At 47.8% G+C, this 14,588-nt stretch overlaps 1 protein-coding gene across 1 annotated transcript in view; it reads right to left on the bottom strand.

Moving 5' to 3' along the window:
- Positions 1-6,434, bottom strand: part of GTF3A (general transcription factor IIIA) — a 12,352-nt gene extending 5,918 nt beyond the window's left edge. The window contains exons 1-5 of the mRNA XM_010851257.1: positions 6,381-6,434; positions 5,088-5,513; positions 3,097-3,197; positions 1,465-1,561; positions 546-634 (exon numbers count right to left, since the gene is read on the bottom strand). Of these exons, the coding sequence (XP_010849559.1) occupies positions 546-634; positions 1,465-1,561; positions 3,097-3,197; positions 5,088-5,513; positions 6,381-6,434 (767 nt within the window). The remainder of the gene's footprint in view (positions 1-545; positions 635-1,464; positions 1,562-3,096; positions 3,198-5,087; positions 5,514-6,380) is intronic.
- Positions 6,435-14,588: the final 8,154 nt, after the last annotated feature.

Below are 14,588 nucleotides of genomic sequence, written 5' to 3'. Positions count from 1 at the left end.
ATCAGTTCTAATGAGATGGATAAAACTGGAACCTATTATACAGAGTGAAGTAAGCCAGAAAGAAAAACACCAATACAATATACTAACACATATATATGGAATTTAGAAAGATGGTAACAATAACCCTTTGTACGAGATAGCAAAAGAGACACTGATGTATAGATCAGTCTTATGGACTCTGTGGGAGAGGGAGAGGGTGGGGAGATTTGGGAGAATGGCATTGAAACATGTATAATATCATGTATGAAACAAGTCGCCAGTCCAGGTTCGATGCACAATACTGGATGCTTGGGGCTGGTGCACTGGGACGACCCAGAGGGAGGGTATGGGGAGGGAGGAGGGAGGAGGGTTCAGGATGGGGAACACAGGTATACCTGTGGCGGATTCATTTCAATATTTGGCAAAACTAATACTGTAAAGTTTAAAAATAAAATAAAATTAAAAAAAAAAAAGAAACTGTTTCTGAGCATGTGCACGCCACCTGTGCATTTTAATCTTATCTCTGCCTGAGCTTGAAGAGGTTTTCACCCATGCGAAGTACCTACTTGAACAGTGGCTCGTTGGTGTGCTGGCACTGGTGGGTTTTCAGCTGCTGATGTTTCTTAAAGGTCTTCTCACAACCTTCAAAACTGCACTGTTTAGTAAAGGTTTGTTAGTCTTGGAAAAAAAGAACAGTTCATAACAGAATCCTTTCAAGATAAAAATACTGCAGAGGTTATTTTCTTCCTTCTTTCACCCATTTACTATAAAATTCAAGAAGCTTCAAAAAGTAGCATGTTTGAAACAGCAAAAAATGTTTCATTTGGTAAAGGTCCATCTAGTCAAGGCTATGGTTTTTCCAGTGGTCATGTATGGATGTGAGAGTTGGACTGTGAAGAAAGCTGAGTGCTGAAGAATTGATGCTTTTGAACTGTGGTGTTGGGGAAGACTCTTGAGAGTCCCTTGGACTGCAAGGAGGTCCAACCAGTCTATTCTGAAGGAGATCAGTCCTGGGTATTCATTGGAAGGACTGACACTGAAGCTGAAACTCCAATACTTTGGCCACCTCATGTGAAGATTTGACTCACTGGAAAAGACCCTGATGCTGGGAGGGATTGGGGGCAGGAAGAGAAGGGGATGACAGAAGATGAGATGGCTGGATGGCATCACCAACTGGATGGACATGAGTTTGAGTGAATTCTGGGAGTTGGTGATGGACAGTGAGGCCTGGTGTGCTGCGATTCATGGGGTCGCAAAGAGTCGGACATGACTGAGCGACTGAACTGAACTGAACCAACAATACAATTAGCAGAAAATGTCTGCTTTCAAAACAATACCAATACCAATATTATGATATTATTATAGCTAGTGTCAAACTAAATTCAGATATTTGACAGACAAAATTTAGCTCATGAACATTCTAGATACACAGGCAGTAAACATAAAATTTAGGGAATTTGAGCATATAAAATCATTCATACTTACTGTATATTGTTTTTGCTGGTTTTCATGTTTGCGTTCAAAATGTTTCTTCAAGTTTGATTTTGTGTTGAATTTCTGTTCACAGCCACTAGCTGTACAACTGTTATGAAATTGTATAAACCAAAATATTAACAAACCGAGGGAAGAGAAATTTTAAGATGTTTACCTCCTCCCACTTTATAAAAGCTATCTACTCTGAAATATAGTATAAAATATTCTTTAACAAATTTTGAAGTGTTAAGCCATACCATGGAGGCATCTCAGTTTGATTTCATGTAATGAAATGCATTTTCAGGTAAGGCTTCTGAAATTAAGCACAGTGCAGCAGACGTACAGTGGGCCGAGGAGAGGTGGAAACACTAGTTCCGAAAGCCCACACCCTGCTTAGACTTAAATCACATTGAAGCTGTTCTCAGTTTAGAATTTGATCACTTTAATTTTGCTTGAAATGTCTCTACAAACTGCACTTCCAAAAAGACCTCAAAAACAACTGGTTTCAGCTTATAATTAGAGGCAAAAAGCAGACAGAGCGGAACCATAACTGCTGTGGCCTCTAGCATCTCACCAAGCTGGGACAGGTTCCCTTAACAAGTGTTTCTATATCTTGACCCTGAATTATCTAAATTCTCTGTGAACTTTTTTAAAAATATGTGCTCTTATTGTGATGACTTTTCATAAATCTGATGGGTGAAGCACGGCTTCCTTTACAAGCCCTAATCTTAGCCATCATTTCACTAATAAGTAAAAACCAAAAAGCATGAAAAGGGACACAAATGCACGAATCCTTTCACCCCTGCCTCCCGCCCACCCAGGCCTCCCACTGCTCCCAAAACAGGCAAGAATATTTCAAGTTTTGTTCTATAACTTTTAGGATTTCTTTATATAAACAGAAGCAAATACAAATAGAGGTCTTCCTGTTTACCCTCCGGGTTCTTTTTAACACACAAAAAGGTAGCCTGATAAACACCCTCTTCTGAACCTTGGTTTTTCAATTAGAGCCCTGGAGATTTTCTTACAAGTTTCACAGGGAATGCCTGCCTTCCTTTTTATAGCTGTATAGTATCCCACCATATAGATATACATATACTTTAACTGGTCCTTCCTGATGAGCAGGCAGGCTTCTTCTATCTTTTTAACAAGCCTTCCAGGTGATTCTGAGGCACCCCAAATTCTAGATCCACTGCTTTAAAGTAGTCGATTTAAAAGAAAAATAGTATATCCACCCTTTCAGAGATAAGGAGTAACTCTGAGTAGAATGAAATTAATACTGGCATGGCAAGGAGCAGGGGCTTCTTTGAAAGAAACAGAAGATAAACTGTTACAGTTCTACTTTCTCATGCTTATGTCTGTTATCCCAGCAGCTGATTGGTTCGTAAAGGCCCTGAGGATGCAGAGCCCTCAATCTGCCAGGGAAGCATTTGAGAGGATCAGATTCAAGAGACCTTCAGATGAACCCACCCCTGAAGTTGTCACACACGATGACACACAAAACCCCGACTCTCCTCCACATATTCCAAACCAAATCTCCTCTGAGGAGATGCAGAAGCCCCACGTTCTTGATCTCATGAGTCATCGATCAATTTTCTGTGCCAAATACAACCCACTTCAAAGGCCCAAAGACAGTTCCCCACTTACACAAAGGGCTTTTCTCCGGTGTGAATCAGGGCGTGGCGGCTGAGATGGTAGTCCCTGACGAAGGCCTTGCCACAGCCTTCATGGTCACAAACAAATGGTCTCTAGCAGGAAGGAAAGAAAAAGAATGTCAGTCCCGTCCCAGTCAGTAACACTGGTGTTATTTAAAGCCTTAATCTGTGTGATGGGCAAAGCCGTGGACTCTGTCTGCAGAGGTGGTTTCCACCCAGTAAGTGCTGAGCACCTGCCGCCTGGGGTTACATGACCAAACTGCCATGGCTGCTCACAAGGTTGCTGCAGCAGATTCTGACCTAGGAATAGCAACGTATGAGAAAGGGGGGCAGCCTCCACAGTAACACTACAGCTTCGTGAAGCTGCTCCTGACCTACACTGAGCTTCGGCAGTGGCCCCCTCAAAGGTTTCCTGGCTGCTATCAGCACAGCCCATGTCCACAGGTCCTGCCTCCTCTCCCCAGCATCCTCTCGTCTGCTCAGAGTCCAGGGCAGGCTCTGTGTCATCTTGGACAAGCCCATCATCTGCTCAGGGAATGCCTGGCACAGCTACGGAGGACTGTGTCACACCCAGAAAAGCTCACGGCCCAGCGTGTAACCACCACTAGGGACCCAGGAGCTGGGAGGAAGGGTCCCCCACATCACCAGTTTTGTGTACTGAACTATAGAAAACGTGCCCCACGACCATGCAGGAAGGAGGCACCGAGGCCTCAGATGACAGTACTGGTGGCAAAGCAGGTGGACAGGAAGACAAGAACTGCGCTGCCAGGCAGGTACACAGGACTCTGCACAGCCTGGCATGGAGGAGGCTCGAAAAACGCTTGTCAAACTGACATGTGGGATGTGGGATGACGTGGCTCCGACTCTTCCAGCCGGCGTGAAGGAAGCTGGGAGTGCCAATATCCTAAACACAGTCCAGGAGTCTAAAAGGAAAGGTAAAAACCCAGGAAACCGGACTGATTCCTAGGCCTCCATGAGATGTCCTTTCCTCATCTGTGACCTCCCAAAGGCTTCCTACAGCCCTCAAAACAAAACCCAGGCTCTAAAGCCATCTGCACCCTGGTCTGCAAACGACCTTCCTGGCCTGCCCCTCAGGTTCCCCTTGGATGGTGCCCCCACGCAACCACATTGCCCGGAGTCTGCCCCCAGGACCACACACTCCTTTGGCAGTTCTGCCTGCCCTATTTTTCCCTCAAGTGTCTGCAGGGCGGAAACCTTTCCTTCTCACTCAGGTTAAGAGAGGGCTTTCCCCACCGCCCCCCAGAAGCCCTCTCTTCACTGTGCTGCATTCCTACTTATTCCTCTGTCTGTTTGGATTAAACCGTAAGGTCCGTGACACCAGAAGCCAGGCCTGTCGGGTCTGCAGCTCTCCGGGCTAGAATGGTGCAGAACTACGAATGAATGAACACAGGCTGCTTGCAGACCCTTAGGACTCAGAAGTTCTCCCGCCATTCCAGTCCCAGGAGGCGGGGCCTTTGAAGGCCAATTGGGGTGGAATTGGGGAGGTGAAAAGTGAAAAAAGTTAAGTGTCAGTCGACTCAGTCGTGACCTACTCTTTGCGACCCCATGGACTATAGCCCACCAAGACTCCTCTGTCCAAGGGATTCTCCAGGGAAGAAAACTGGAGTGGGTTGCCATGCCCTCCTTCAGGGGATCTTCCCGATCTAGGGATTGAACCCGGGTCTCCTGCATTGTAGGCGAATTCTTGATCATCTGAGCCACCAGAGGGGTGAGGGTGGGAGAGGGTATTCCAACCTTGCAAGTATTCTCAAGTTCTAGGGAGGCGGTGGCTGGCCATCACTCAAGATCAAAGATTAAAGCGTTGCTTAGTGAGCCCTGGACCCACGACAAGGGTATCTCTCGGTCCTAGAACGACCTGTCTGCGTCCTCGATCCTCCCCTGACCTAAGGAGTGGGCGGCGGCCTTGGCTGCCCCAGGTCTGAGGCCCGCACGCCACGCCCCCGGCGGCCGCAGCCCGGTTACCTCCCCTGTGTGCCGGCACAGGTGCGCGTCCAGCTTCCAGGCCTTGTTGTAAGCGGCGCTGCAGCTGGGGAAGGAACAGATGAAGCTCCGAGGGGGCGCCTGGGGCGGCGGGGCGGCGCCCTCGCCGGCTGCAACGAATGCATCGGCGATAGTCAGGGACGACACCGCCTCGGCCACCGAGGCCGGCGGCTCCAGGTTGCCCTGGGCCAAGCGCTCCGTCACGTGCCGACCCACGTGCCGCAGAACCGCTGACCACCTACCGCTCCCCCGGACCCAACGCGTGGGCCCACGGCACTTCCGGGAGCGTGACCCCGGAGGGGCGGGGTTGGAGCGCCGGCGTGGCGCTCGCGCATGCTCCGAGAGACCCCGCCCGCGCCGGCGTATGCGTTTGCTCCGGGGAGCCCTCTCGGCTGCCCGCGCCTCTACCTTTCCCGGGGAAGAGCGGAGGCGAGGAATGAAGGGCTCAGGGCTTTGTCCTACCCCAGCAAAAGGCGCCCGCGAGTCATGGGTCCTCCATGGACCCCTAAGCACTGCTTATATGTATTTTCCATCTGCCACCACCCTTTGCAGAGTACTACCCTTGCATCATCCAAACTATCCAGTTCTTACTATTAAGTTTGGGTTTGCCTTCTTTATGGATTAATTTCCTGCAAGCTCTTACAACTTTCCTCCGCAATTTCCGGGATAGTGCCTCCTTCCTAAACTTGGTTAAAATTATGTGGAGATATTTTAAAACTTCCTAGTCCAGCACATATCCCGGACCAATTAAATCACAGTTTTGGCAGTGGAAAACGAGAATCCACAGTCTGGAAATTCCCCAAGTGATTCCAACGTGCAGACAAATTTGGGACCACTGCTCTATGGCTTGGTCGCACAAGAGTGTGGTCTTTGGAGTAGCAGCATCATTAGAAATGGGAACCTTGGACCTTCTGGAATCCGAAAGATCTATGGGTGATTTGATACAAATTGGAATTTGAGCAGCTCTGTTCAGAGGCTTGAATGGTATGGGTATCTTGGTTCCTGGGGGACCACATATTTAAAGAACATCCTTGGAGGAGAATAACAATGACAGGATTGTGTGATGTTCTGCCAGGTGTGTATTTTTCATAAACTTCATCACTCTGAATCATTCAGCAAGCCCTGTCTGAAGGTGATGAACCCTGCAAAGAAGTGCAGTTTTGAAAGCCAGCCAGGGCTTCCATGAGGATAATAGCCTGTCTTGTCAGGTATCTGGAGGACTGGGAGAGGGTGTCTGGGACATGTGTTCACATGCTGCTTTTCTCTTTTGCTGACCCAGCCCTTCTCCAGGGACAAGTCCACACACATCCTTCCTATGACCGTGAACATCGTACATGGTATCCCCCGGTGGTGGTTCTGGCTGTCTCATCTATGTTCCACTGCGCCCTGGAAGTGGTGAGGTGTATGGTAAACCTCTTCCACATCCTCCCTCCTCTCGTTCTCCTGACACATGCCAAGTCCCACGCTCTGCTTCTGCCTTCCCGATGCCTCCCATCCCCTTACCTATCTGTTCTTCCCAGGTGCTTCTCCATACCCAAGTTTTCATGCTCAGTCCCCTGACGGGAGGTATTATAGTGAGAGAGCACTGGCTTTTCCCAGTTGGTTGTGATGCCACCAGAAAAGTGTCCAGGGATCGATCCTCCCCAGACTTCTCTAGACCTCAGTTCTCCCCATTATCCAGCATGCCTTATACCTTCTAACACTGGTACTGAAGGAAAAGAGTGTCTATAGTAGGATTAGAAGAGAAAGTCCTGGAGTCAGGAAGACTGAGAGGCTACTGTTATCAGCAGAATAGGAGGTCCAGGCTCTAGGGGGTGACCACAGGACCATCAAGAAGGAGGCAGGTAGGAGACGTTCAAGTGCACAGGTAAAAAGGCAACTCAGTGAAGGTGGTGGTTAAAAGAATGGGCTTGGTAGTTTAGCAGACCTAACTCTGCTTGCTGTCTGTAGCATTTACTATTTGACCACACGATAGTTATTTAATTCCTCTGAACTTTGTGATATCTGTGCAGTGAGGATAGCGATATGTATGCCAGAGCATTGTTGTGAGGTTTATACGAGACAGTCAGTTCATGTGAAGTGCTTGGCTCAGAGCTCAACTTAAAAAGTAATTTAAAAAATCAAGCTTCCCTGATCCAGTGGTTAAGAATCTGTCTTGCCATGCAAGGGACACTTGTTTGATCCCTGGTCTGGGAAGAGCCCACATGTCACGGAGTAGCTAAGCCCATGTACCACAACCACTGAGTCCATATGCTGCAGCTCCTGAAGCCCGCAAGCCTAGAGCCTGTGTACTCTGCAACAAGAGAAGCCACTGCAGTGAGAAGCCCATGCATCACAACAAAGAGTAGCCCCTGCTTGCCTCAACTAGACAAAGCCCACATCCAGCAATGAAGACCCACAACAGCCAAATAAATAAATAAATCTTTATAGAAAAAAAATTCAAAAATATTTTCCCCCACCTTGTGCTGGCTTATGCCTTCTATCCTTACACGTGGCCTGTGGTTGACAGGCTTCTGTGATGGCCCCCCATGATCACTGCTTCCTAGTATCCCATCCTTGTGTAATCACCCCCTCCTTGGGGTAGACTGGACCCCGTGAATTGTTTCCAACTAATAGAATAAGGCAAAGGTAATGAGATGTGGTTAGGTTTACAAAATAATGGGATTTCATCTTCCTCCCAGACCTTCATTCCCTTCTGGGCTTGTGCACTCTGACAAAACAGCTACCATGCTGGAGACACCCACAAGGCAAAGAACTGAGGATGGCCTTCCAGCCAATAGGGAACTGAGGCTGTCGGCCCAGCAGCCATGGAGGAGCTGAATCCTGCTGACAACCGTGTAGGCTTAGAAGCAGGTTCTGCCCCAGCCAGACCCTGGGATGCGACCCTAACCTGGCTGCCTCCTTCTTTGCAGCCTGGGAGAGACCGTGAAGCAGAGAACCTAGGTAAGCCACACCCAGACTCCTGACCTGCAGAAATGGTAAGATAATAGGTGTGTGTTGGTTTATGCCACTAAATTTTGGGGTGGTTTGTTACCCAGCATTCACTAACACACAGTCAGTCTTTCATCACACGAAATAACTCCAATAGTCCTGAATTCACCCTAAGGAGACAACAGCTGAACAAAGAGGGTTCTGACAAGAGGGGGACTCTGACCCAGCATCCAACCACCACACAACTGTCTTCCTATCCAAAAGTCAAATACATAGCATGAAAGAATGCACATAGGTATGGTGATAAGTGGACAAAACAGCTCAAATATGGACTTCCTGCAGTATACAGTCCCTTAATCCCAACTGTATTCTTTTCTTCTAATGTTTACTTCTCCCGTGTCAGTCCAGCACAGCCAAGACAGTCAGCCAGGGCCACTGTCCTTGCAGATCAAGCAAGGCACCAGGGCATCATCCCTGAAGCCCATATTTAACTTAAAGCTCTGAACGTTTTTTTATTGGTTGATTTTTTTGACTATGCCATGTGGCTTGCGGGATCTTAGTTCCTTGACCAAAGATTGGACCTGGGCCCTTGGCAGTGAAAGCCAAGAGTCCTAACCACTGGACCACCAGGGAATTGTCTGTTCCCTCTTTTATAGGCGTGGGGAAGAAAGACCTTTGGATTCAACCCCAGTTGCGACTAACTACTTGCGTATGACTTTGGGCAACTCTTCCCAACTTGCTTTCCTTCTCTCCTCACACAGTTGTTATGGGCATCACCTGGGAACTTGGTCAATTGACTGACCTCTCTGAACCTTGGTTTCTTCATCAGCCCGTTGAGGATAGTAATACCTACATCGGAGATAGTGAAGATTAACAAGAAAATACATGTAAAGCACCTTTGCCAACCATGAAGTGCTGCTGTTGTTCAGTCACTCAGTCGTGTCCGACCCTTTGCAACCCCATGGACTGCAGCATGCCAGGCTTCCTTGTCCATCTCCAACTCCTGGAGCTTGCTCAAAAACTCATGTCCATCAAGTCAGTGATGCCATCCAACCATCTCATCCTCTGTCGTCCCCTTCTCCAGTCTTCAGTCTTTCCCAGCATCAGGGCCTTTTCCAATGAGTTGGCTCTTTGCATCAGGTGGCCAAAGTATTGGAGCGTCAGCATCAGTCCTTCCAGGGAATATTAGATTGATTTCCTTTAGGATTGACTGGTTTGATCTCCTTGCAATCCAAGGGACTCTCAAGAGTCTTCTCCAACACCACAGTTCAAAAGCATCAATTCTTCAGCGCTCAGCCTTCTTTATGATCCAACTCTCATATCCATACTTGACTGGAAAAGCCATAGCTTTAACAATATGAATCTTTGTTGGCAAAGTAGTGTCTCTGCTTTTTATGTAAACTATTATGACACTACGTTCTCAAACACTGGCTCAAACAAAAAGTGAGTGAAGGGTTGAACCAAGGTCAGCCCAAGGATGACCAAGGTAGGATTGAGCAAGAGAGATTCTGCCCATCGGCCACATTCCCTGATACTGCCATCTCCCTCGTCTGTCAGGGAGCCTCCGGGGTCACTGATCATCTAAGCAGTCAAGAGAGGTCCCCAGGCATCATCTGCTCTTTTGCCCTTGCTCCCAGCTGTCCTCTGTCAGCAGAGTCCTCGCCCTCTGGAAGCATCTGTTCTTGGACCGTCCCCTCCCCCCACAACTTCCCCTGGAACCATCAGTGACCAGCGGGAGATCCAAGATCACCCCACTTGGTTGCCTGCTCACCACGAAGTTACAGCCTGGCTGCTCCAATTAGCCCTCCTCTTGCTTTAGCCTGATTGCGGTGTTCTCCTGCGGCTGTAATTGCCGGGCCGGGGTAGGGCCCGCGCTTAGTCACCCCTCACCCGCTTCAGATCCATCTAAGCCGGAAGCAGCCAGATTCCATCTAGTGAGCAGGGCCTGATTGCTGTCTGATTACTCACAGGGTCAGGTGCTTGAGTGTTCACAGTTTCTATCTGCAGCCCATGCAAGATGTTCGTGTTTGATAATTTCCTCCATCAGCTTTTCTGATCGAGCCCACAGAGATGCCGCCCTGCCTCCTGGCAGAGATGAGCAGAAGCATTCGTCCCATTTTTGGATGGCTCCTTGGTTTTCCTTAGGGATGAAAGCCATCCATCTTTCTTTACCCCCACTGTCTGCATCTCCTTCCACTGTTGTCTCAACTGATCTCCAGATGCATCCTGCAGCCAGCTCCTGCTCTATAGTCCTTTCTCCACACCACTGCTAAGGGATCCTTCCCCAGTGCCAGGGATTTCAGTGGCATCCCAGAGCCTTTAGGATAAAGACTCGACTCCTTGCTGTACCCCACACTCAGCCTCACTGTGCATCCCACCACTCTGGTCCAAGTCTACTGGGCTTCCTTCCTTACTCACACCCAGCCATCATCTACTCCCCCGACATGCTGTTTTCTCAGTTTGTATCACTCTTTCTTCTTGACTGAGTCCAAAGTTTTCCCAACAGTGCCACAAAGAAATAGGAACCATCTCTCTCCAGACAGAGGGAAGAGACAGGAAGAGCAGGGGCCTCCTGGATCTTTGGGAACGTCTGGAAAGTGGAAGTATTAGTCACTCAGTCATATCCAACTCTGTGACCACATGGACCCACCAGGCTCCATGTGGAGAATCCATGGGATTCTCCAGGCAAGAATACAGGAGTGGTAGCCATTCCTTTCTCCAGGGGATCTTCCCGAGCCAGGGACTGAACCCAGGTCTCCTGCATTGCAGACAGACTCTTTACCATCTCTTAAGCCATCTGGGGCCATGTTCAGAACTTGCAGAATGTGTCCTGGAGAACCACTGCTCTAATGTCTATGATAATATCAATACAAAGTTTCCCAAGAATCTTAAAAGAACCTCTACTAATAGTCAGTTACCTGTGGAGAAGAGAAAATAGCTGATCTCAAGTATTAATCTTCTAGAAATAGGAATTTGAGCACATGTTGAAACAGCTGCTGCCTCTCCTGGGTAGGTTGCTGCCCCTTTATAAAAAGAGGAAATGCCATCGTCTATTTGCAACTGGAGAACATTGAAATGGTTCTGTTCTGGCTTTCTCTTTTCCAGGCCTTTTCTCATTCCTTTAGCCAGTGGAAATAGGGTCAAAGAAACTGGTTTATGTGAGTATTTCCTCTACCAAATGTAGCAAAAATTTATACTCCTCTGCACAGCACAAGCTCTCTGTCAGCCTTAGAGCCCATCATTATAACTGATGTTGTGGGGAGGTCATCCCCAGGGTGACCTCATTAAAAAACCCACATGCCTCTCCACAAACAAGGAGTGCATACAGTTTCATGGCATGTGGACTCAGGTTAAAAATTCCTACTTCAAACCTAAATGCCTACCGACAAAGGAATGGATAAAGAAAATGGTTCATATAGACAATGGACTATTACTCAGCCATAAAAAAGAATGAAATGATAGTATTTGTGGCAGCACAGATGGACCTAGAGAGTGTCACAGTGGGTGAAGTCAGACAGGGGAGAAATGTCATGAGACATCCTTTATAGGTGGAATCTAAAAAGAACTGATACAAATGAACTTATTTACAAAACAGAAAGAGACTCACAGGCTTAGAAAATGGACTTATGGTTGCCATGGGGAAGGGATAGTTAGGGACTCTGGGAAGGTCATGTACACACTGCTATTTAAAATGGATAACCAACAAAGACCTATAGCACATGGAACTCTTCTCAGTGTTACATGCCAACCTGGGAGGGGGGTTTGGGGGAGAATGGATACATGTATACGTATGGCTGAGTCCCTTTGCTCACCTGCAGCTACCACAACATTGTTAATCGGCCGTGTGTGTGTGTGTGTGTGTGTGTGTGTGTGCGCGCGCGCGCGCATGTATGCTTAGTCACTCAGTCATGTCCAACTCTTTGTAACTCCATGGACTGTAGCCCACCAGGCTCTTCTGTCCATGGGGGTTCTCCAGGCAAGAATACTGGAGTGGCTTCCCATTTCCTCCTCCAGGGGATCTTCCCAACCCAGGGATCAAACCCAGGTCTCCCACATTCTTTACTGTCCGAGCCACCAGTTAACAGGCTATACCCCAATACAAAATGTTTTGGTGTTTAAAAAAATAAAAATTTTTTTAAAAGAAAAAAGAATGCCTACTCCAGACAGTGAGTAGAAAACGCTTTTTCAAAAGTAACACTTGGGGCAGCTGAGACTAATGGATCCAGCAGCCTGGTTGGAATTTTAGATCTTTGGTTGCTTTATGTGGTATGATTTTAAGTCCTGAAGTTCATGGCTCTTCCCAGTAGGGCTTGTCTCCAGCTCAGGGGGCTCCTCCAGAATCCCACAGGGCAGGAGGCCACAGAGGGGCAGTACTGTCCTCTAGAAGGAAGTGTGTTCTCCCTGGGATGGTGTGTGACAGCCGATCTCAGCCACAAACAAGTAACTGACATCCTCGCCTCCCACAGAGACGTGACATTTATGACGCTCTCAGTGATGAACGACGAAGGGAGGAGGATCTGTACAGAATGGGTCAAGGTTGGGACTTCCAGGTATTTATTGGGAATCTCTATATGAGGTGCTGGGCCAGACCCACATGGTGCTCAGGGGGTGCACCCCAGAGTCTCCGAGGTGACACCTCACGGACACCCGGACCACTGCTGCGCTAGATGGTGGTTCAAAATGTTAGAGTGAAATTGCCCATTTATTGACAGCAAGGTTGGTGAAGAAAGACTATGTGTTTATGAAGAAAGACTTTATGTTATTCATGGCATCACATATAAGGTCTATAAAGCTACTGAGCAATACAAGAAAGTATGTGAATCTGGGAGAAAACCAAAAGGACTGGTTTGTCTTGCAAAATTACTTCAAGCAATAATGAATCATTTGTTGCTGGTTGTATTTGCAAAAGAGTGCTGTTTGAATATTATAATTGGATTAAAATTTGTATATTTGTAAAATGTATTAAACAGTCATTTTTATTTAATTGCATGGGGGAGGGGGACAGTAAGTAATGAGCATGCATTTCCTGAGTGGCAGCCACCCAGCTTCAAGCCCCCCGTGGAAAGGGGGTCTGTCTGCGCCCCCGTGATTCCAGGGGTTCAGGAAGAACTTGGCCCTGAAATGGTCCTTTGCTTCCTACTTTAAAGTACACACTGAGCTATTTGGGTACTTGAAAAGAAACGCAAATCTTCCTAGGAAGGCGGCTGTGAAACCTCCAGGAGCCCCCCGGGGGAATGGGGTGAGTTGGGTTTATTGCTGTACACGTCTGGGAGCCTCTGGCTCTGAGATGCAAATTGAGGAGTTTTGAACTAGATTTTTAGGACCTGTAGCGATTTAAAGGCCACCTCCCAGATAATTTTACATTTCTGAGTCCTATCACCAGCCTTCTGGGCGCCAGCATCCAGCACTCTCCCAAGGGCCCTCCCCGGGGCTGCAGGGCCCCCCACCTGTGGGCCGTTGGGTGGTGGCCTTAGCCAGGGGGACAGGAGAGGCAGCGACTCTGCCTGCAGGGGCAGGAAGCTGGGCCTTGCCCCCTCCCCCACGTCCCCTGTCCCACTGGTTCCCCTCCAGCACTTCCTTCATGCCCACAAATCCTGTCCCAGGGTCTGCTCCGGCAAAGCAAGATTCAAATCATTTTATGAGATTTATTCCAAAAAACAACAGGCCTCTGCCACCTCCACCCAGACTCTCTCCAACCTCTTGTTCTCCAGAAGCAACAATTTTACACTCATCTCAGCCTTTTTCTTATTTTTTTGTTTTTGAGGGGGGTACATTATGTTTCTTTATATTTCGAATAACATTTTCATAGTGCTACTTCTTGATTTTTAAGTTTTAGGCATTTTCTGTTGATTTTCTCTTATGGAATATGAAGATTAACACACACACACACTTTCTCCATTCTCCTAAACAGTTATAAATAACAGTACTAACTATGCTATATATATTTTTAAAAAAATTATATTTCTGTATCTCAAGTTCATCTTAAAAAAAAAACAAAACCTGAATGTGTTACATAATAGCGTTTTCTTTCTTTCTTTTTGGCTGCTGTGGGTCTTCGTTGCTCTGCATGGCGTTTCTTTGGTTGCTGTGCCGGCTTCTCTTTGCAGTGGCTTCTCTTGTGGTGGAGCACAGGCTCTAGAGCGTGTGAAAGTGTGTGCTCAGTTGCTCAGTCATATACAACTCTTTCCCAACCCTATGGACTATAGCCTGCCAGGATCCTCTGTCCATGGAATTTTCCAGGCAAGAAATACTGGAGTGGGGTGCCATTTCTTCCTCCAGTGGAACTTTCTGATCCAGGGATCAACCCTGCGTCTCCTGCATTGGCAGGCAGATTCTTCACCCTGAGCCACTTGGTCCAGCAACGAAGACCCCAGGGTGTGTGGGCTCCAGTAATTGGGGTGCAGTGGGCGCAGTCGTATGGCTTGCAGGCTTGGTTTCCCCGCAGCACATGGGACCTTCCTGGGCAGGAATAGAACCCGTGTCCCCTGCATTGGCAGGCGGATTCTTAACCACTGGACCACCAGGGAAATCCTAGGTTTACTCGTGTATAGA

The sequence above is a fragment of the Bison bison genome, unplaced genomic scaffold, assembly GCF_000754665.1.
Source record: "Bison bison bison isolate TAMUID 2011002044 unplaced genomic scaffold, Bison_UMD1.0 scf7180017864299, whole genome shotgun sequence".
NCBI classification, from domain to species: domain Eukaryota; kingdom Metazoa; phylum Chordata; class Mammalia; order Artiodactyla; family Bovidae; genus Bison; species Bison bison.
Note: the sequence above shows the minus strand (reverse complement) of the source record. Positions and strands in the feature narration are given on the sequence as shown.